Source organism: Ciconia boyciana, chromosome 1, assembly GCF_034638445.1.
Source record: "Ciconia boyciana chromosome 1, ASM3463844v1, whole genome shotgun sequence".
Taxonomy (NCBI): domain Eukaryota; kingdom Metazoa; phylum Chordata; class Aves; order Ciconiiformes; family Ciconiidae; genus Ciconia; species Ciconia boyciana.
In genome coordinates this window covers 89532941-89553327 of record NC_132934.1, presented here as the reverse complement: position 1 = coordinate 89553327, position 20387 = coordinate 89532941, and the positions used below count along the sequence as shown (strand labels likewise).

Here is a 20387-nt window from a genome sequence, read left to right as displayed (position 1 = left end):
GGGACTGCCCCTTTCTGAGGCAAAGGAGAGATGCCACCCTATGTCTGAAAAGCCTTATTATAGCAGGATGAAGAATAGACTCCCAGGCAGCGAATCTCCCTCTTTGTCCCCCAGAGCTCTTGGGAATGGGCTTGTACTTAGAAGACAGCACCGGGCACTTTGCAGCTTATTTTCTGCTTGAAGTCGTAACCCTTTGCCTCATCCCCCAGGACGAACACCCGGTCGTCAGGCAAAGACCGGGGCACGGGTAGGTGAGGCTTGCTGCAGCTCTTGACCTTGTGGGAAGCGAGCTGGGTACTGAACCAGACGCTGACTCCTCCTTCACGGCCATTTCAGAACTGTGGCATGCAGGGCAGAGAGTAATAGGAAGTGACTTTTTTTCTGCAAAGACCATTTGGTAAACAGCACGGTTTGTTTTATTTCTTCTTCAGCAGCCACTGCCAGCACAGTGTGACAACCAGCATACCCTCTGCTTTGAGGTGACAATAGAAATCCAACCACAGCAATCACAGATTTGAAACATTTTTGTTTTATTCCTTTTTTTTACCATAAATAAAATATAGGCTAAAATACAGGATGCTAGCGATGCCTTTGGGAAGTCAGAATAAGGTGAGTTCAGGAACACTGACAGTAAAACAAAGAAGAAATGCTGTCTACATGGTAATTTGCGCTAGCCTGAGGCTCAGTCCTACTCAGGTTACAGTGAGGCTTTCCAACAGCCATTGGGAAGCAAAAAATTTTAGCTTGCAGCAAAGCTGGCCACCTTTTCTCTAACAAATGGATTTCCAAACAGCATGGGCTTTTTGATGCTGTATGAGGACGCAGGACTGATTTCCCAGATGTATTTCTCACTGATGAGTGTTCATCCAATAATTTATGCAAATGCATTTCAGGTTGCGAGGTGCTGGCAAATTGTTTGCTGCTCCTGATAAGACACATATGACTGGTCTCCAACAGTGGCATTGTCAGTTTTTTGGCTTGCTGATTAGAATAATGAAACTTTGTTTTTAAACATTAGAAGTCAGAAGAAACAAAAACTGAATTAGTGAAACTTTTTGTTTTAGTTTGCTGAACTAAGATTCCATTTGTCCTTAATTACTACTAATTTTGATCACGATGGATACAATTATTCAGCTACAAATATGTATGGAGTTACAAATAACTCTAATTTTCCATCCATATGAACAAAAGTCCATGCAAAATAGGCAAACATGATCTTACCAAAGCAGTAATTTAATAATAAGGAATAACAATAATAAACATTATTTTCATTTTTTGCAGATAGCAGATACAATGAATATGAATTGGAATTTAGCAGTTCAGTAGTAAAAGCAAAAATAAAAGACACCCTAAGATACTGCTATGTCCAAGTGCCAGGTATCAGAGCCTGTTGTGCTGGAAAAGATTAGGAGTGTGCAAGCAGTGACTTAGGACATACAGATTTCCCAAGCAACCAAGACTGTATTCCCATGCAAATGATCAAGCTACTAAAAATACCAGGAGATTGAAAGGATCCACTTTATATAAGCAGAAACGTATACAAATCAGCATTTCATGAAGGCTCACCATCAGGCATCATCGGATCTTTAATGGGTGTCTTAAACATCTGTTTTCATCCCCTCTCCCTGACAAGTTGTCTCTCTACATGCACTAGATGCCTCCGAGGCTGCGGTGTGGCCAGGCAGCCGGCCCTCGAGACTCAGCAAGGAAAAGGCAATTATCACCAGTGAAGAGGAGCACAACATGACTGAGGGGTGCCTTCCCAGGAGATTGGTGGAGTTCATCCCAAAGGATGCATGAAATTTGGGCACTAAAACTGTGGGCTGCAGAAGCACTGCAAAAGCCCAAGGCAGGGCCCCAAGGACATGGTGGGCAGATGTCCACAACGCGATACAGCTGCTACTACTACTCCGTGTTTGATCTTCAGCCTGGGAGCTGTAGTCCCACCACCAGAAGCAGTAGCAATGAGAACCCATCATCATCACGGTAAAAACTCTTGTGATGTGACCCTTGATTTATTTTGGTGTCTCCTACCCAACATGAGGCAACTAAAACTATTCGCTCTGTCCCCTTTTAAACCTATATCCTCCAGTTGCCAAATGGCTCTTACTCTTCTCTGCCAAAGGCACAATATAGATGGTACTGAGGGACTTTGTTCTGGCAGCACCGCGGTCCCACTGCATTAATCTTGGATGAAAATACCTGGTGCTATAAATGGCTCTATATGTATTTTCAAATATTAGATGATGTGAGTAATCTGAAACATCCCTGGGCAAAACTTCTGAATTAGGAACTCAGAAAAAGCTGGACTGTCTCCTGACCTCATGCACTAAGCACCTAGATAACTCAGATGTTGCATTCTCTTTCTACCCAGCCTTTTAGCCTGGGAGGACCTGCTCTAATGGTCCTTTTGCAGTGACCAGAGGGGATTCTTTATTAAGCTTCCCATGGATAAATTTTTGCTTCAGCTTTTAGACATGGGGCTATGCCTCCCTTGTGACAGTAGGGTCAAGCCTCAAGATGATTATGTAGCAACCACGACACTCCAGATGTATTCCTGGGTTCCTTAGAAAACCAGACACACAATCTCCATTAAGAAGTTCCAGCATATGGGATGTGATCTGCTTGTAATTCCCAAAACTGTCAACAAAAATGGATAAAAAATATTATTACCACTGTACAGGCAGGGAAACTGAAGCAGGCAGAGGGAGAGATTTCCCAAGGTCAACAAGAAAGCCAAGAGCAAAATCAGGCCTCCCACTGCTTGCTGTTAGACACAACCCACTAGGCTGCAGATGGTAGTGGTAAGGGATAAACGAGCACTTCCCACAAAGGAGATGGACAGCCATTACTGTAAATGCTCATCAGTCACATTGGTTTAATGGGTAAGAATGTCAGACATCTCTGAACCTGTCCCACTGATAATGGCGACGGGGGCCATGGGCTGGACTGCACATCACGGGCAAAGCCCATCGTGCAGGTTGATGGTAAATCCCTCATCAAGTACAAAGCCTCTTGGCATTCCTCAGCAGGCAGCAGGGCTGCACAGCCCTACCCTGTTGAGAGTTCTTCTGCCTTGAAGAAATGGTACAGAGCTCCTACTCACCCTTTTGTAGCATGGCGTTTTGTGCATGGGCCTCTCAAAGCAGCCATAAGAATGAGTTTTGACCCCATCATCAGATGGCAAGGTGTTTTGACATTTAATAATCCACCAAGATTGGGGCCTGGCAGTGTATTTTCTTCTCCTTCCAGCCCTCCCACACGTTGCATCTTTATGACAGGCGTTGGCTACCGGACCAAGCAGAGGGAGATTGCTTTTGTCCTTCTTCCTTTGTGCCTTTTTGCAGGCCCAATGCACCAGCTTGTCCTTTCTGGTGAAGAGTCCTCAGTGTCACTGCACTCCCAATGAGATGCCAGCCTCCCTTTGTCACTGACACTCCCTAAAGCCCTCTGCCAGGGACCCCTCTGGACAGATTCCTGGAGCTCTGTCTCAGCTCAGCTCAAGATCTTACGTATTCAGTGTTGCCTACAGTGAAGAGAGGGCTCTGTGTACGTAAGGCTCTTGTATTTTTCCCCTATGTTGTTTTCTTTGGGAAAGTTAAGCAGCAGCTGGAAGAGCTCTATTGCAACCCCAGTATTATTTTCTGAACCCGATGCTTATTTTAATGCTGTACACAGAAACAATAGGAAGTTCCTCTGGAAGCGATGGCACTGCAGCATCTTTAAAGTAATTAGTATTTTGGCAGCAGCTATTTTCACCCACAGAAAGCAGTTCAGTGTTAAGAATGAAGGTGTAGAAGAAGCATTACTGATCACAGCTCCAGTCTGGTCAGTGCTTCTATTATAAACCTTTATTTTTTCCCTCTAGGAATTTTTCTTTGGGCTGAAACCCAGCATACTGGGCAGAATTACTATTGATCCTTATTGCTTTTACTGCTGCAGCCAAGACACATCTTGAAAACATATATTAAGTTTTGAATTAGATCAGAGATCCCTTCCTTTTTGAACCCTTCCACTATTTTACTAGTTTGGGACTGCATTGCTCAAACCCCCTTCTCCATTCAGCTGTTGACTACCTAATGGAAAAGTATTCTAGAGCTTAATAAAGAACAATAGTTTTGCTACAAGATGTTTGATACCACCTATATGAGTACAGAGCTTGTTTTGAATCTCTTTTGGTCTCTGCAGGGCATTGTGAACCCTTGTAGAAAAGATCTCCTTTTCCAGGAAACAGTTTTGCTGCATCACTGCTATTTACCTCTTGCTTTCTGCAGAGCTTCACTCATTTCATCTCAGGAAAGGCAGCTGAAGTTTCACATCAATAATAATCCTCTTGGAGCAGGACTGAAGCACGCTCCAGCAAACCTGGCCAGACTGCAGCACACCTACCAGACCAGCATATGTAGAGTCTCAGGAGGCCTCGATCACTAGTGCAAGAAAGGAGCAACCTAAAGTTACTTTGTAAAGTGAAGCATCCGTTATGGATAATCGTTAAGAAAATAAATAGGATTTGCTGTTTACCATTGCTTTTCTGCAGTTCTGAAACTGAACCTGGGATGTTGTCAGCAGCCAACATTTTCTGGATGCCTCATCCTAGTCTGCCTCTGCTACACTCAGGGATGCACAATGCAGCAGGAATTGATTTGAGGAAGCATGGAGAACCGACAGCTTTTGCTGAAAGGAGGTTTCTCATATTTTTATCATGATAATATTTCTGGGTTTGGTTGAAAAAGTGTACTCAAAATAACAAAACCTGAATTAGTTTCTTCTCCTTTATCCCTCTCACTTTTCCCTCTTGTTTACTTCTCTGTTTTCCTTAGCAACTGGTATAAGGAGGAGAAAAGGAGGTGAAAAATAAACAAATGAAAATATTTTTTTAATAGAAGGGAGAGAGGGTGCTTCTGTTTCTTCCAAACAAAACAGAAATGTTGCATCAAAACAGAAAATCTGTGAAAGTGGTTGGTGGGGGAAATTTTGTCAGACTATTTTTATTGGTATTTTTATCACCATCATCATTAACCCACTATGCTTTCAGCGCTACCTCTCATTGCTAGGAAAGACTGATGATTTCTTCATAAGTCCTGGAATGGATGCAAAGACCTCAATTCCTGAGACATGGTCAGGCCATAAAAGCAGGAGGGTGTCAAGCAGCGTCGCAAGGGCAATTCCAGCTGTAGAACTGGTGATTCACTGCTCCCATCCCTGGACTAATGACCATGTTTTCCTTGTCACATCTTGATCTTTCACTGCCACAGAGCACAAGCAACAAGCAACTCTCAAGCAAGAAAGTAATTCTTTGCCAGAAGAAGTCACCTCAAAATATCTATGCTCTGATCAACTAATGTTCTGACCAAGGGAGATCTCACCCAGTCCCTGACCTTTCCTTTCCTCCAGGAACAAGTTATCAGGCAAGGACAAGCCAATGCTAACAACGTCATCAGCCCTAAACTGCTAGGAACATCCCTTTGCAGGAAGCTGGGCTGCATGCAGTGCCCCAAGGTCTCCTTAGGTCAATGGATAAAGGCCAGTATCCTCTGTAGGAAGCTGCTCAAACTCAGTACTGATCAAAGCCGTGGCTGTCTAGACTCTAGGACCAAGAAATACTTTTGCACCTTTGCTTCTGAACAAGATCAAGCTGTGACAGCTTCTCCTTCCAAGAGATTCCAGGGAAGAGACCTCTCACCACAGTATCACATCTTGCAGTTGCGTACCTGTTCATCATGCACAAGGCATCTAAGAAGTTTGTATGAGCAGTATGCTACATGATCAGCAAGCCAGAAGAATTAGTCCCAAATCTTTTCATAAATCTAGATGTAGCCACTGGACAGGTTTACCCAATGTTTGATAAAGCTGGTGCCAGATGTAACATAGGTCCACTCAGACAAGACAGAGATGCTGGTATTTGGAAGAGGTTGTGCTGTGAGAAAATACGATAAAAATCCATAAGCTGTCAACTGAAGTGATTTTCTTGACTACTGTCAGAGGTGGGAGGGTACAGATAGGGGTAACTCTGCTCTGAGACTGCTCTGCAGGCCAGAAAGACCTTTTCCATCATAGCCTGACAAAAAGGCAGCATTGCTGTCAGGAGCAGGTCTCACCCCTGTGACCCACCTGCAAAAACTGTCTAAGAACAAGGAAACCAAAGGTTTCGGCTTCATAATTTCCCTGGTCTTAAAAAATATGCAGGAGAGTTTTAAGATTAGGGGATCAGTTTTCCTGCTTTGTCCAAGCTCTTTCTACAGTGAAGTAAAACAAGGAATGATCAAGGAGTTGATGTAGTCCCACAGGGCAAAGCAAAGGCATGGGAAATGGGGTCTTGCTCTGTGCTGGGGAGGAGTTGTAAAGACTGTAAAGAAACTGTAAGAAACTGTAAAGAAAAGCACCACTGTAAAGAAAAAGCACTTTGACTTCGGTGACTGTTGTGCAGAGTGAGTGATTTATCATATTTCAAATTTTCATTTGGATTTGAGACAAACAGATTTTGGAATATTAGCTTCTCCCGTGGGTATATCCCAGACATTCTCAATCCTTGGTGGGAAGGACTATGCTGGAAAGAATTAGGCAGGTTGAGGGGTGAGTCACTGCCCTTGTTCCTTCAGCTGATGGGATGTGTTCAGACCCCAGGGAAATTATGGAGAAATGCAACCTCCCTATTAATGGGTCCAACGGCTGAGGCATCCCAGCCAGCTGTGAAAGACTGATACAGACATAACAGCACTAGGCTTTGCCATTTCCCTTGGACTCATTCAGTTTGTGACCATGTGCTGCGGGCAGCTCCAGTCACTGCAGTGACTGGTGGACCAAGTCATGAGCAAGAGGGAGCTGCCTCCCTTGAGCAGCTTGCAGCAAGACCAACACAGCAACAGAAGGTGGGGATACGATGCCTGTGCCTGAGCAAAGACAAACTCACTCCTGACAGTACAACGACACACGAAGAAAGGAAAAATTAACCATGCAAGGCATTTGTACAGAGATGGATGGTTCCTTCTCCATAGCCTTCACCATGTCACTGGTCTGTAAAACTAAAAGGCTAGTTGCAGAAACTGAGTTTGATCAGCCCTCGTGCTGAGGAGAACCAGCAAGCAGTATGATGTCTGCTTGCACTTCCCTTGGCTTCAGACCACAGGAAGACTCTAAAGTAAATGAAAGCAAAGTAGGAAGAACATGAATGCCCCTGCTCCAAATGTGTCATGTACAGGTTGCTTGACACAGAGACGACGAGAGGAAACAGAGAGCAGAGTGCCACAAGGTTGGCAATTGCTGTCTGCTAAACATTTTGCAAGTGGTTGCCACCACGACTGGAGCTTCTTGTGAAGACACGTGGAAGAAAAGTGAGTGAGATACAGCCAGGGGAGATCAGGGAGAAGCCTGAGCAGTAAGCAAAGGAGGCAGAGGAAGTCAGAGTATGTTCAAAGAGTAAAGAGTTCCTCAGCAGTGGTGGGAGTGTGGGAGGAGAGGGTTGGGTAAAGAAAAAACATCTGCTGGTGAGTAGGGGGGAAGCAGATGCATGTAAGGGGATGGAATGAGGGGCAGTAGGAGAGCAGGGAAAGGACTGTGTCTAAAGGGCCCTGCAAGGGTCACACCAGAGGAAGAAATCTTTCCTCTAGGGGTTGCAAATCACAATTACATTGGCTGTATTAGGGGGGCATGCCACTGTGAACAGAAGTGGTTTATCCAAAGAGCAAACCTCTCTGCTAAGAGATTATCTAGAGAAGTATGGAGACATTAATTTAGGAGGCAATTTTTAACCTTGGCAGCTGTCTTACCCAGTCTCCCCAACAAGGCAGATGAAACCTGATGGATACTGGGTTCTGCAATGCTAAGGGATATTTCTTGTTTAGTTAATGTTCCTGATTTATACAATTATAATAACAAGAGCCCAAGGAAAGCACTGCTCTGCCATTCTGTCTCTATAGGTCAGAAGTTTAAGGTTTTAGTATTGCCATCATTTTTTTTAAAACATTGAAATACACAGGCTGGACACCGTATATCTTTCCCACTAGCTGGCATTCTGCAGCAACAGCCTCATTTGTATTCTGTCTTTTACTTGAGAAAAAAAAAAAAACACTCTGCATTGCCACAACTAAGTACTTCCCCACTGCGATGCAGATTGCCAAACAGTCACACTAAATTCAACATGTCCCTGCGAACATATTTTATTCATACTGATGGTCTGCTTCACAGTGTGTTCCCAAAGAGTTGCTTTAAAATTTAAGCTCCAGACGTCCAACAAAATATATAAAGCAAAATAAAGTGAGTATCTTTTTCTACGTAGCTGTACAATGGAGTTGCGTCTCCTTCAAGGCTGACCTATCACAGATTTCAGGCTGGGTTTTTTTCCCCGCAGAGGGGAAAGACACAGTGTCTTCCTGTACAAAGGAGAAATTTGTGACTTCTTAAAGAGTTATTGTCTATGAAGTCCTGCTCCTTTTCCAGTTAAAAATGAAATTCAGTCTGTGGAGAAGTTTTGGACTGGATGATCCCACAAAGTGAGGCTTCCTCCAAGATCATGTTCATGAGTGGATCCCACCAGGACACGCAAAGTCCCTGACACTGAACCAACCCTCGGGGCACTGTATTTCTGTCTTGAGGAGCAGGAGTGGCCATATCTGTTGGGGATTAAAGTCTCACTGGACCGTCTTGGTTGGATCTTTGCACAGTAGCCTTTTCCTCACACTCTGATTTTGTCTGTGAAAGGAAATCCAGCTAAACCCATGAAGTAACTTCAAGTAAGACATCACAGGGAATCTGACAGCTTTGTGGGCCAGAGCCATTTTTTGTAGGGCTCTCCTTTGCTGTCAGCAAGTCCAGGGTTTCACCCGTGGGTCTGGGCAGAACTTACAGGAGCATCCTCCGGGTACAATAAAGGCTGTGTAACATTTGGCACTCTGACACACATTGGATACTCCTGGACCTGGGAAGTATCTAGGCTAAACTAGACTCTTTCCACAGCCCACGGGGAAAGACAGGATCTCCAGGGGATGGCTCACAGCCTCTCACACATGTCTTAGGGTAGGAGGACTCACCATCTGGAGCTTCCTCCATCGTGTCAGAGAGATGCAGGCAGAGTTCACAACAGGCATCACTACTTTTCCGATAGACTGAACAAGGCAGATCTATCCTTTATTTTGTGGACAGAGCAAAACACCTGGGAAGGAATGGGGAAAAAAGAAACGTCAGCTGCTGGTGGTGATCTGTGTCAGGAGCAACAGGCCAGAAAAGATGCCTCCCCTTACCCTGCGTGAGACATTTCCCGCAACACTTGAGTTTCCTCTCACTGACTCTTACTGCAACCACTTTTTGAATTTTTACTGGCGTCAATATGAGACCACCCTTGGTGCTACACTCCCTATGGTCATGAGGTTGGGCACTGCTCCATGAGTGACAGTGTAGTCCAGGGATGGAAAGGCTGGGCTGCTCCATGTGGGAAGGCAAGCTGAGAGCCAAACAAGGTGATCAGGGCAGGTCCAGTGGCAATTACCATGATCAGCCACAGTCCAGTGAATGTCCAGGCAAGGCCAAAGTGACAAGGAAGGTCTGAGGTCAGGCTGGGAACTCGAGTCACCGTGGTCCAAGGCTAGACGCAACACACACTTGAGACAGCTCAGGCAAGAGCTAAGGCCAAGGGACCGAGCTTCAATGCCACCTCTGGGCCAGCGGGTGATGGAGGGTCCAGAGGAGGCTGGCTGGGGCAATGACAGCTTGCTGGTGACAGCCATCATGAGGGGAAGCCTAGGAATAACGTTACTCCTTGGCTGGTTAAGCACTTGTAACACTTAGTCAATAACAGGACTTATCCTCAGACATCCAGCTTTTCAATTGCCACCATGCTTTATTCTAAGACCTCTTCCTCTCCCACTCTTCGACATTACGTGACTATTAATAGCCTCTCCCGCAAGGAGCTGGAAGCAGAGGGAGAGCTAAGAAAATTAATTGTATTATGAAATGCTACAATCAATGCCCTGCAAAGGAGGAGAAGAGATGCTCACTGCCAGATTCTCCTTCTCCCACCAGAGCTTCCCAGGTGGCACCAGCTTCACAGCTCAGGCAACTTGGCCACAGCTATAATTCAGCACGAGTAAAAAATTTTATTTCAGCAGGAAAAGCTGAAACAGCAGAGGGCTTCTTGTCACCGACTCTGGACAAGCCCAGGAGAGGCAGAAATGGTTTGTTTAATGCCGTCTCTCATTATTCCTGGCACTTTATGACTCATTAAATGTCCTAGTTTTGTAACTACTCCTGCTGAACTCAACATTTGATACACATTTATGGGTGGCCTGTTGGCTGTAATAACGATTGAACTATTCATAATTCCCCTAACCATGTTAACTCCTTCCTTTGCGTGCTGGGTTTCCTTTAAACAACTGTAAGATAAAGATACTGGGGACTTCAGTTCTTAACGCAGAATTAATTACATTTATCTGGACAATTTATTAGCATAGCTATATGCTGCAATTAGACACACTTGTCCTGAGCCTAGATAAACTATGCTATGTCCTAATACCCTTTACACTGCTCCCCTTCTATATCTACCTTGCTTTTTACCATGGATGTATCCATGCAGATGCATGCCTGATACCGATTCCCCTCAGAAGAAGGTTGGAAGCGCACACATCAGCATTCATTCACTTGTATGGAATGGGAACAGGAGCCAAAAGACCCTTCTTGCCCATTACAGGTAGGAATTAGAAGCAAAGGACCTCTGTTCGAGAACCTTCTTGTCCTATGAGTGATCTTGTCAGCTTCTGCCCTGTTTTGCAGCTTGCTTTCTTTGCAAAAGGTCAGCAAGAATTCAAAACAGAGCCCAGCAACATGTTGACCCAACCTGACAACTGATGCAAACAGGGCAACTGCAAGCACTCAGCACAAGTTTGACAGGCACAAGTATTTTTCGAGATGACAGCACATTTAACCTGTCTCTTCTGAAAGCATCATGCACGATCACCTCAGAGACAGACAGACAGGTCTGTGATTTAGGTTAATTTTCCTTTCATTCACTTGAAGCAGAGTCACTTAGCCTGGCCACTCTGAAAAGATGTGACTTTGTGTCTACAGTCAAACAAATTCAGTTTGTGTATATTTTGGAGCATGACTGAAAAGTCACCAACAAAATCACACAGGTCCAAAAGGAAGGTCAGTATCTTAGGTTACTTTAAACTCAAGCTGGAAGTTATCTGCAGCTTCAACCAAAGAGTCTGACATAGAAGTGTGCCTCATTTCAGACTTCTGATTTGGAGGAGAACGCTCTCAGAAATTAACCTGCATGTACGACAGTATTCAAGATGGCCTTGTACTGGGTCTGGCTGGGATGGAGTTAACTTTCTTCACAGCAGCCCGTACGGTGCTGCGCCTTGCATCTGTGGCTAAAATAGTGTTGGTAACACACCAATGTTTTGGCTATTGCTGAGCAGTGCTTGCACAGTGTCAAGGCTTTCTCTGCAACACCCCACCACCAACAACAACCTCAAAGGTCAGTAGGCTGGAGGTGAGCAAGAGGTTGGGAGGGGACATAGCTGGGACAGCTGACCCAAACAACCAAAGGCATATTCCATACCATGTGACATCATGGTCATCAATAAAAGCTGAGGAAAGGGAGGATGATGGAGGGACATTCGTGGTTATGTCATTTGTCTTCCCAAGAAACCGCTACATGTACTGAGGTCCTGCTTCCCAGGACGTGGCTGGACATCTGCCTGCCAATGGGAAGTAGTGAATGAATTCCTCTTTTTGCTTTGCTTCTGTGCGCAGCTTTTGTTTTTCTTAATAACTGTATTTATCTCAACCCATGAGCTTTTCCATCTCATTTTCTCCCCCAGTCCTGTTGAAAAGAGAGAGTGAGTGTCTGGGTGGGTGTCTGGCAGCCAGTCAAGGTCAACCAGTCAAGGTTCTGGACAAAGATTAATTTTCTTGACTGGTTCTCTCCATTTTGGTTACTTCTGATCACAAAGAAAACAGATGACATAAACTTCAAGGGCATTTCCATATGACAATTGTCAATTTGATTCAATACTGCCAACCTCAAACATTCAATAGTCAACAGTCCTGATTAAAAAGGAAAAAAAACACTTGGGGTCTTACCTTTTAAGTCTTGGTGTTTGAGCCCACAGGATGTGGTATTATGACCAGCATATTCTAGTTCAAGCCTGTGTTGTCTTATTGAGAGTGGCCCCACTCTCACTAGTGCCTGTTTTATATTCCTGCTGCTTATCTTAGGTCAACAGTAGCAGTCAGGAGGAGAGTCAAACGAGCTTTATGATCTGGCTGGCAAAAACAGGGACAAGAAAGCTCTCATTCATTCTTGCAGAATCTTTTGTTTCAAAGGTGGTTTGCAACAGCAGCCAGACTGTGTTCAGAGTCTGCCATAGGGTGGCCCAGAAGAAGCAGATGATGCAGGAGGTCTGCACAGGAGTCCAGTTCGTCACCGCAGCATTTCTCACTGTGCACAGCAGTTCCTGTCAGCAGGAAAAAAAACAATCACTGATTTCAGTCAAGTGCTTTGACTGCAGTATTTCTGTCTTTGTCCTGCTTTGTTTTATGCAAAGTTTAGACACTTACTATTGGTGTCTCGGGCTTTTGCTGAAGGATAGCATTTTAAAGTTAGAGAGATGGCTGTTATGAAATGAAGAAAATGCACAAAATCACCTCTGGAGGAGTGAAAACAACAAATTGCAATGCACAGGCTTGAGTGTCAGAGAATACGCTTCTCTGGAAGGGATTTAGTTATTTTTTTACCCAATGAAACAAGTAACATCCCTCAGAAAAGACTCCCTGTGGGGAACCTGATCCTTTGGGAGGGCGGATGAGTTAGTGATTAGAGATGAAATGCAAAGGTGTTTTCAGCATAGCGGCTGCTTGCTCGATTTTCTAATACAGTACATTACATTGTTAACAGAAATGTAGCTTTGCACCTTCTGTTTTTCTCCCAATAGAATTAATTTCAGCACTGTTTGCATGCCAAGCATGCACACTCACAGCTGTGAGCTCTGGGGAGCGGGAGAAGGCACAGCTTGGACCTGCACAGATAAGATCGCAAAGAGTCTGCAACAGGGCTGGGAGCTGAGCCTTTGCCAAGTGACTTCACCACAAGACCATCTTTGCTCCTGCCCACAGGAACTGTCCCACACCATTACAGACAGACCTCAGAAGCCAGCAGACTGGGGGAAAAGCATCTGGCTGTTTCAAAGTCCTTTGGGAGATCCGCAGGGATAGGAATTTTCTGTTCCACTCCGTGATGCAGCAAAGAGGGGAAAAACACCCACCATTTCCCACAGAGCAGCTATCCCTTCCCAGTACGCTAATCCAACCTGCACCCCCATTCCTGCCAGGAATCTCTCCTTTTCAAGGCTGCATGTGTCATTTATTAAGAAATAAGAGAGAGCAGGGAGGAACAGCTTTTAAAGAAGCAGGCTGTGCATAGGCAGGGAAACACAGCACTAAGTGTTTGGGAACCCTCGAAGACAAAAGTACCACAGCAGTGCCACATGGCAGTGCTGCTGGTATACTTACTGTGCTGCTAACGTAGCTCTCCACACACCAGTTACGGAGAGACAATCGTGGAGCTGGAGACACAGAGCTCACTAAGTCCAATGGTCACAAAATGTGAAATAAAGGGAGTAGATTGTTCCATGCAACAGGAGCCACTGTCCCAAGCTGAAAGCCCTGGGCAACAAAGCAGCAGGGGATGTGAGAAGGACTTCCTTGGGAGCTGACTGTGAATGAAGCAGCTGAAGTTTTCACTTGGATTTGCAGCTGTGTGTTTGTGAAGAAAATGAGGGTGTAAAAGCTGGAGAAACACCGAGAGAGTTTCTGAGAGGACTGCAGGCTTGTACTTGAGAGAGGGAAAAGTACCTCCTGCTGTGCTGGTGTGCTGAAGGTACACAAACTGCAGGAATATCCAACTCGTATTTCATCCTGCTGGAAGCAAGTCGCAAACCCCCAACTCCTAATTAGCTGCTCAGACCAAGAGGAGATCATCTATTTTCCAAGTGCTTAGGTAAAAGAAGAGTGAAATCATAAGATGTGAGGCAGCGCTTCTGCTCTAGTATTGTGGTGCCAAAGCACAGCATCTTAAATAAAGTCAGCAATATTATTTTGTGTGTGCTTAGGAGCAAACTGTAATCCCTCATCCAACATTACCCGAGTCTGTAGTTACCCCTGTGTAAATGAGGCCATAACTATACATACACAGCCATTACCTTACTCGGTTCCAAGCAGCATAACGGCTATCATTGCTTTGTATACCAAAAGAAGAAAAACCAGCAGAAAACTTGTTTACTGGCAGGTTTGTTTCCAGAAAAGACAATTTGCATATATTTTTTACATCTCTGGAAAACAAAGCTCTTAATACCGACCAGACAGAAACTTCCTGAAGTCAAAACCTTCAGGCCAGAGCTTGCTTTCTTTGCCTCGCGTTAATCAGCAGAGGGTGATTTGTGAACCCGTCAATAAAGTTTATCAGGGCGGTGAGTCACCACAGGATAATCCTGAAGGTTATCTGGCGGCTTATCCAACCAGCCCGGCCTTGGTTACAGAATCAAAAGAGACGATTTGAAGCTGAAAATCAATGACAGCGGGATTTTGCAGCTTCCAGCCTGCCCGCGATACATCACTTATGTAATATTGAATATTTTGTTTAAATGTGCGTAGGCTAGGGCTGCGAAAGAGAGCGCAGCCATGGCCGCCCCGTTGTCCCCTGAGCACGCAACAGCACAAAATCCCTTACACCTCAGCTCTGCCCTGGAGGTCCTTTCTGTTCCGGGGCAAGGGGCCAGGCCATTTAACCTGCTGGGACTGTTGTCAAGAAGGGACCCACCTTCTCCTGACGGGACCACCCCTCTGCTAAGCCTGAGCCCCCCCCGAGCCATCGCGGGGGCTGGGGGGGGGAGGACGCTGCTCTCGCCGGTGCCGGCACGAACCGGCAGGGGGCGCGGCGACGGCGCGCGCCCCGCGGAGGCGGGGCTCCTCCGGCGGCGCCAGGCCGGCACCGCCTCCCGCGCCTGCGCGTCGGCAGGGCTCCGCGGCGCCGGGTCTCCAAGATGGCGGCGGGGCCGCCTCCCACCGCCGCCGAGGCGTACCGGCCTAACCGCTTCGTCTCGCTGCCGGCCGAGCTCGACCCTGATACCTACGATGCGTCGCCGGAGAAGCGCCGTGCCGAAGCCGAGCGCTTGGCCATCCGCGCCCGGCTCAAGCGGCAGTACCAGCTGCAGCTCAACAACCCCAACCCACCGGCCATCATCGTGAGTGGGGAGGGGGGCGCGGGCGGGCGGCGGGTCGGGCCGCGGGGTCTGCCCGCCTCGCCCGGCGTGCTGGAGCGGGGCCCGGGCCTGGGTCCGTGCGGCCGGAGCGCTGCGCTCCCCGTGACCTTGGCGCCCTTCCCGGCGTGGGCCGGGAGGCAGCCGCGGGCTTTTTAGGCCGCAGCGCCGCGGCAGGGGGCAAACGGGGCTGCGCCGAGTCGGGTGGGCATTGCAGTGCCCCTGTGGCCTCAGTGTGGTTTTCTTTCCAACCCAGGAAGATCCTGCCTTGGTCCGCTGGGCCTATGCTAGGACGCAGAACGTCTACCCTACTTTCCGCCCGACGCCTAAGACGTCCTTTCTAGGAGCTCTTTTTGCGATAGGTCCTATCGTCTTCTGGATTGCTGTCTTCAAAGCTGACAGGGTAAGTCAGTTGACAACACTGAACGACGGTCAACATGAAATTGTAAAATGTAGATCTGCCTGGAGACTTAATTGTTGGGATCCTGTTGCACCTAAGAATGATTAATTACCATTAAAGTAATGAGGGAAGGAAGGTTGATAATGAGCCTACTATCTCAAAGACTCATAACTGGTTGCAAAGTCCTGCTGTGCTAAGAGCCCTGTATTGTACCCTTGGGTATGGCCAGTCACAGTTTCCCTGATGAGGATATTTTGCTCTCTGTAGCACTGACAGTGTAAATTAATCATAAGAGACTATTACCTTCGGCTGTTGACATGCAGTAACTGCGCTTTCTAAAATAAATAGGGAGCTTATGGATGACAGACCTATCAAGGTCTCTGTGAATTGCTTAACCATTTCTCTAATCTCACGAAGCAAATGTGGAGGAGTGTGTATGCTGATTACAGTGCCTGATCTCAGCTGGATTTTTGAGATTTTTAAAAGGCTTATCTTGCTTCTGTTCTAACTCCTGAAATATGGGCATCAGAATCTGAACAATGGTAGATCATTCTGAAAATACTCAGCTATATACATACATAAGAAAATGCTAGGTGACTGCCAGACAGTGGCTGTTCTTACTAGTGAATTTGTGGCTATTGTAAAACACTTATTTCCCTAAGTAGTATTTTTAGATCAAGTCATAAACAGAGAAGCCCAAACATCAATTAAAATTAGTAGAATATTTGTAGGGAATTATGTTTACTGGAATGAATAGAAAATACAGGTTTTAGGAAACATGCTGAGCATGTTGATATAAATGTTTTTGAGACTTCAGCATCTCTGCAGTATTTTGTCATGCTGGTTTTGTTTTGTACATAAAGCCATGCTTGGGCTTAGCCACCAAGTGTGGCTTAGCATGTGAGAGCTTGAAAATAAACCTATGTGAGTGAAATCTAGACATGCTTGCCTGGGAATATTTAAGCTGAAGTCTTTAATGTAGCCTCCAGGACAATTTGTTTTCCTTTATTCCAGTTCCCTTACTGATATTTGGTGATTTTTCTTTGTTTTCTAGTAGTATATAAAACACAATAACTATTATACTCTTTTCTCTGAGGAGTGTTTGTTGTGTGTCTGGGAAAGCAATAGGTAAATTGCCCAGTCTTAAGCAAGTCTTCTGGTTTTATCCAGCAGAAGGAATCTGGGCAATATCTGCAGTGTCTGTATACTGTAACAATACCTGTCAGAAAGGTACATGCCTGCAGAGTGAGATATAAATGGGCTGAAAGTGAATACAGGCACATTTAGGCAACCTCTTAATAAGTTTCTCCATAATTAGATCTCTAAACTGGATTATTCAGCCAAGGAGGAGGCAGAAACTAAATGTATAAATTAGCTGTAATGCAACTAGTTTGGTGAAAAATACATCACCGGAATTGGTCTCTGCTGGCCTGTGAGAGTGGATAGATGTGCAGAGATGTCAATCTGAGCACGCCTTCCGTAGCTGGTAGGTGAAGCTAAATGCCTTGTTCTTTTTTACTTTTTGACCACAACGGCTGTTACCAGAGTTTGTGCTTACAGAATCATTTAGGTTGGAAAAGACCCTTAACATCATATGCGGTGCTATCTTCCTGTAGTCCATGCTGAAATACTAGGACTGCTTTTCTCTCATTCCAGACTGACTGAAACTTTTCTCTAATAGGATAATGATTAATTTTCTTTTTCTTCTACAGGATCGTAAAGAGAAGCTTATCCAAGAAGGTAAATACAAGCGACCATTCAGTGTATTTTAAGTTCCTGGAACTGCAGTGCTGTTCATGGGATATAAGTAAAATAAGATGTATTCTATGCTGTCGTTTCTCCTTCATAAGAATAAATCTTAATTGCTCGTTGGTTGTCTTGCATCTTTAACAATTATGGAAGGTGCGAAAATGCAGGATCTTTAAATCTAACGCAGATGGATAACGGAGAGGGTGTCCTGAACTCAACCAATGTACTCCTTTGGTCTAGATGCAGAGGCTCCTTTTAAACTGTGGAAGTTGCTGCTGTCAGAGCAGCACGGGCTGAAGTTTAAAATTAGTAGCAGGCTAAAATGTTAAGCGAGCCTGAAGCAGTTTCCTGAAGAACTACTGCTTGCCTACTAGGTATTTCTTCCTTGTGTTGGTTTGACTATGTAGTTTGCCCTTACTGGATAATAGGCAAGTTCTGCAATACATTTTTAATAACTTTAGGAGCCTGCCTAACTGCTCAAAATAAGTTGAGTTAATTTTTATTTTCCCTAATAAAATACAAGCCTAAACCATGCATTTGTAAATTGCCATACCAGACTTAGAAATAGTGGGCTGAACATTGTCATGCTATATGTGACTAGCATTTCCACTAATTCTGTGATTCCTGTGAGTGGGAGACAAGAAGTAAAAAGATAAGAATTTTTATTTTGACACAGATTCCTTTACAGTATGGGAGAACTCCATTTCACCCCTGCAAATGGGTTATGATTAAAAAAAACCCCCACAAAAAGTAACTGAACCTTGTGCCTGCAAAGATGTCTTTTCTGCTTATTCTTAGAAAAACCTGAATGTTTTCTGGCCAGGTCAGCTGGTATAGGGGGGTCTGGAATTGTTACTGCCAAAGTACTGAAATGCGAGTGCAAGGAAAAGATTTTTAATTCAGACTTGAATTTTCACATGGCCTGTAGGTGCCATCATGATCCAAACAACCCTCATTCTTCAGACATTCTACAGGAGCGGTTTCTTTCCAAATGTTGAGGTCAATGCCAAAAACTCCGTCTGATGCAAAAGTGAAAAACTTCCCTCTGCCTGCTGGGAAAGCAGCCTGTCTTCTTGACAGTGAAGTCAGCAAGAGCGGCTCTGCTAAGTCCCTCTCCTGCATTATTAGGATATAAGTTTGGGCCATTTGCAGTCCCTCTTTATCAGAGTGAGTTGATGAGCTTTTTCACAGAATGGCTGAGGTTGGAAGGGAGCTCTGGAGGTCATCTGGTCCGGCCCCTGTACTTAAGCAGGGCCACCTTCAGCAGGCTGCCCAGGACTCTGTCCAGACGGCTTTTTAGTATCTCCAGATGGCTTTTGAGTATCTCCAAGGATGGAGACTCCACAACCTCTCTGCGCAACCTGTGCTAGTCCCCAGTCCCTCTCACAGTAAAATGTGTTTCCCAAATATTTTTTTTCTAATTTTTTTTTTTTTTTAATAAAAAGTGTTTCCAAGGAAAGTGTTGTAGCTCTTCCTTCTCCTGTCTGGGTCATGAAATGTTCAGGCAGTGGGGGCTTGGCACTAAGGCTCTGTGCAGCAGCTGTGCAAGGCCGTGGCCTGCTTTCGCAGTCCCATATGTGCTCTCAACAACCCTCTTACACTTGTCTCTGCAGCTTGTTTTTCTGCTAGTTTAACTAAAGCAAATACAGATTATTCTCTCTGCAGAACAGCTTCTGAAACACTGTCACAAATGATATTACAAGAATGACTGTGGGTCAGTGCAGAGAGAGGCATCAATGCATGGAGAAAGTGGTATTAAGGGAAATAAATAATTGCTTGTCTGAGCATGCTAAATTAACTATCTTCTTGCTGCCGCAAACTAATTTGATCTCCCAGGACCCATTTCCTCAGCTAATTGGAACTTGAGTTGCCACACATGTAAATTCTCCCTTGCAGCTGTATTTGTTTCAGGCCAGTTGAGCAAATGGTTTAGGATGGGTTGTGGATGAGTGCAGTGCCTCTGGTCTTTTAGGCTAGCCTCAGATTGACGCTTGCGGCACTTGCCACAGCCCTTTCCTTTGCAGATGAGAGTGTCTGATGCAATGTCCCTGCAGATTTGAGCATGGTGCTTGAGGAAAGGCTGCCCTACTTTTCTCTCTTGTTATTTGCAGAACTCTCCAAGCTGTTTTCTTGCAAGGAGCGAACGTGCTATGCCACTGGAGGTGGGGTTGGTGGTTTGAGGCGGTGGTGCTGGGTGCGTAGAGGAAGGAAAGGGGAGTTTCCCTTCAGAAATGTAGGGTGAAGACAGAAGAGTGAATGTGCCTTGTGGAATTTTACCCTTGACTGATGTGTTACCACCCGTATCTGCTTCAGTGGTGAGTCTACAGCAAGAGAAACTCAAGCCTGCAGGTCACTGGATGATAACTTAGGTCCCAAACAGAAAACAAGCTTTTCCCCTCTGCCTGTGAAACATTTAGACCTCATTTATCCCTAGATCAGTCTGATTAAATCAGCTTCTCTGGCAAATTGATTCTTCTGAACGTTCTTTTCTGAGATGGCTATTTTAGAGTAAACATCTCCCTGTAGAATTTATAATTTAATACTTTGCTCAAAGCTGATGCTTTTTTTTCCCCAAGGATCTGGTGCAGATCCAAAACCGGTGATGGATGTAACTGACTGAAGTTAGGTGTTGCAGATCTACGTGTCCTTCTCTTTTGAAAAATTGAGGATTGCTTCTCTTGGGAAGTAAGAAGCATAGATCCTGATGGCACCGAGCCTAGTAACTGTTTCACATGGGTATGTGCTAAAGCTCAGGCCTGAGGTTTGGGGTGCCTGGGCTGTGCTCCTGGTTCACAGCCTACCTGGGGCTTTGCTTTCTGCCTCTTTCTGCCTGTGGAACTCCCCACCTGGGGGTGAGGCTTGCATACTCCAATTAATTTTGAGGTCCTCCACAATGTTGTCTGCACTTGAGCTTTCTTCCAGGTACCTTCCCAGGAACAAATGCCAGGACTGGCCAGAAAAGCTCTTTTGCATTTGCTATGCTGCAA

The 20387-nt window shown here is 45.3% G+C and overlaps 1 protein-coding gene and 1 long non-coding RNA gene across 4 annotated transcripts; one reads left to right on the top strand and one right to left on the bottom strand.

Annotated features, from left to right (window-relative positions):
* Nucleotides 1–519: 519 nt before the first annotated feature.
* LOC140660472 (uncharacterized) lies at nt 520–14995 on the bottom strand. Of its 3 annotated transcripts, XR_012045415.1 has the most exons (6): nt 14813–14995; nt 13507–13988; nt 12079–12452; nt 9027–9148; nt 4259–4427; nt 520–2640 (listed from the first exon to the last, which is right to left on the bottom strand). It is a non-coding gene; the product is annotated as an uncharacterized lncRNA (long non-coding RNA). The 3 variants fall into 3 exon arrangements; XR_012045414.1 differs by having other exon boundaries at nt 520–4427; XR_012045416.1 differs by lacking the exon at nt 13507–13988 and having other exon boundaries at nt 520–4427; nt 14813–14994.
* On the top strand, nt 14989–17523 carry NDUFB4 (NADH:ubiquinone oxidoreductase subunit B4). Its single transcript, XM_072881368.1, has 3 exons — nt 14989–15236; nt 15508–15654; nt 17364–17523. Exons 1-3 carry the CDS (start codon nt 15036–15038, stop codon nt 17421–17423), a joined length of 408 nt encoding a protein of 135 aa, XP_072737469.1. The 5' UTR covers nt 14989–15035; the 3' UTR covers nt 17424–17523.
* Nucleotides 17524–20387: the final 2864 nt, after the last annotated feature.

Excerpts from the sequence above, each read along its gene's own strand:
- NDUFB4 (XM_072881368.1), top strand. The coding sequence starts at position 15,036 with ATGGCGGCGGGGCCGCCTCCCACCGCCGCCGAGGCGTACCGGCCTAAC. Across the intron at positions 15,237-15,507 it reads CCAACCCACCGGCCATCATC|GAAGATCCTGCCTTGGTCCG; the intron begins GTGAGTGGGGAG and ends TTTCCAACCCAG. Across the intron at positions 15,655-17,363 it reads CTGTCTTCAAAGCTGACAGG|GATCGTAAAGAGAAGCTTAT; the intron begins GTAAGTCAGTTG and ends TTTCTTCTACAG.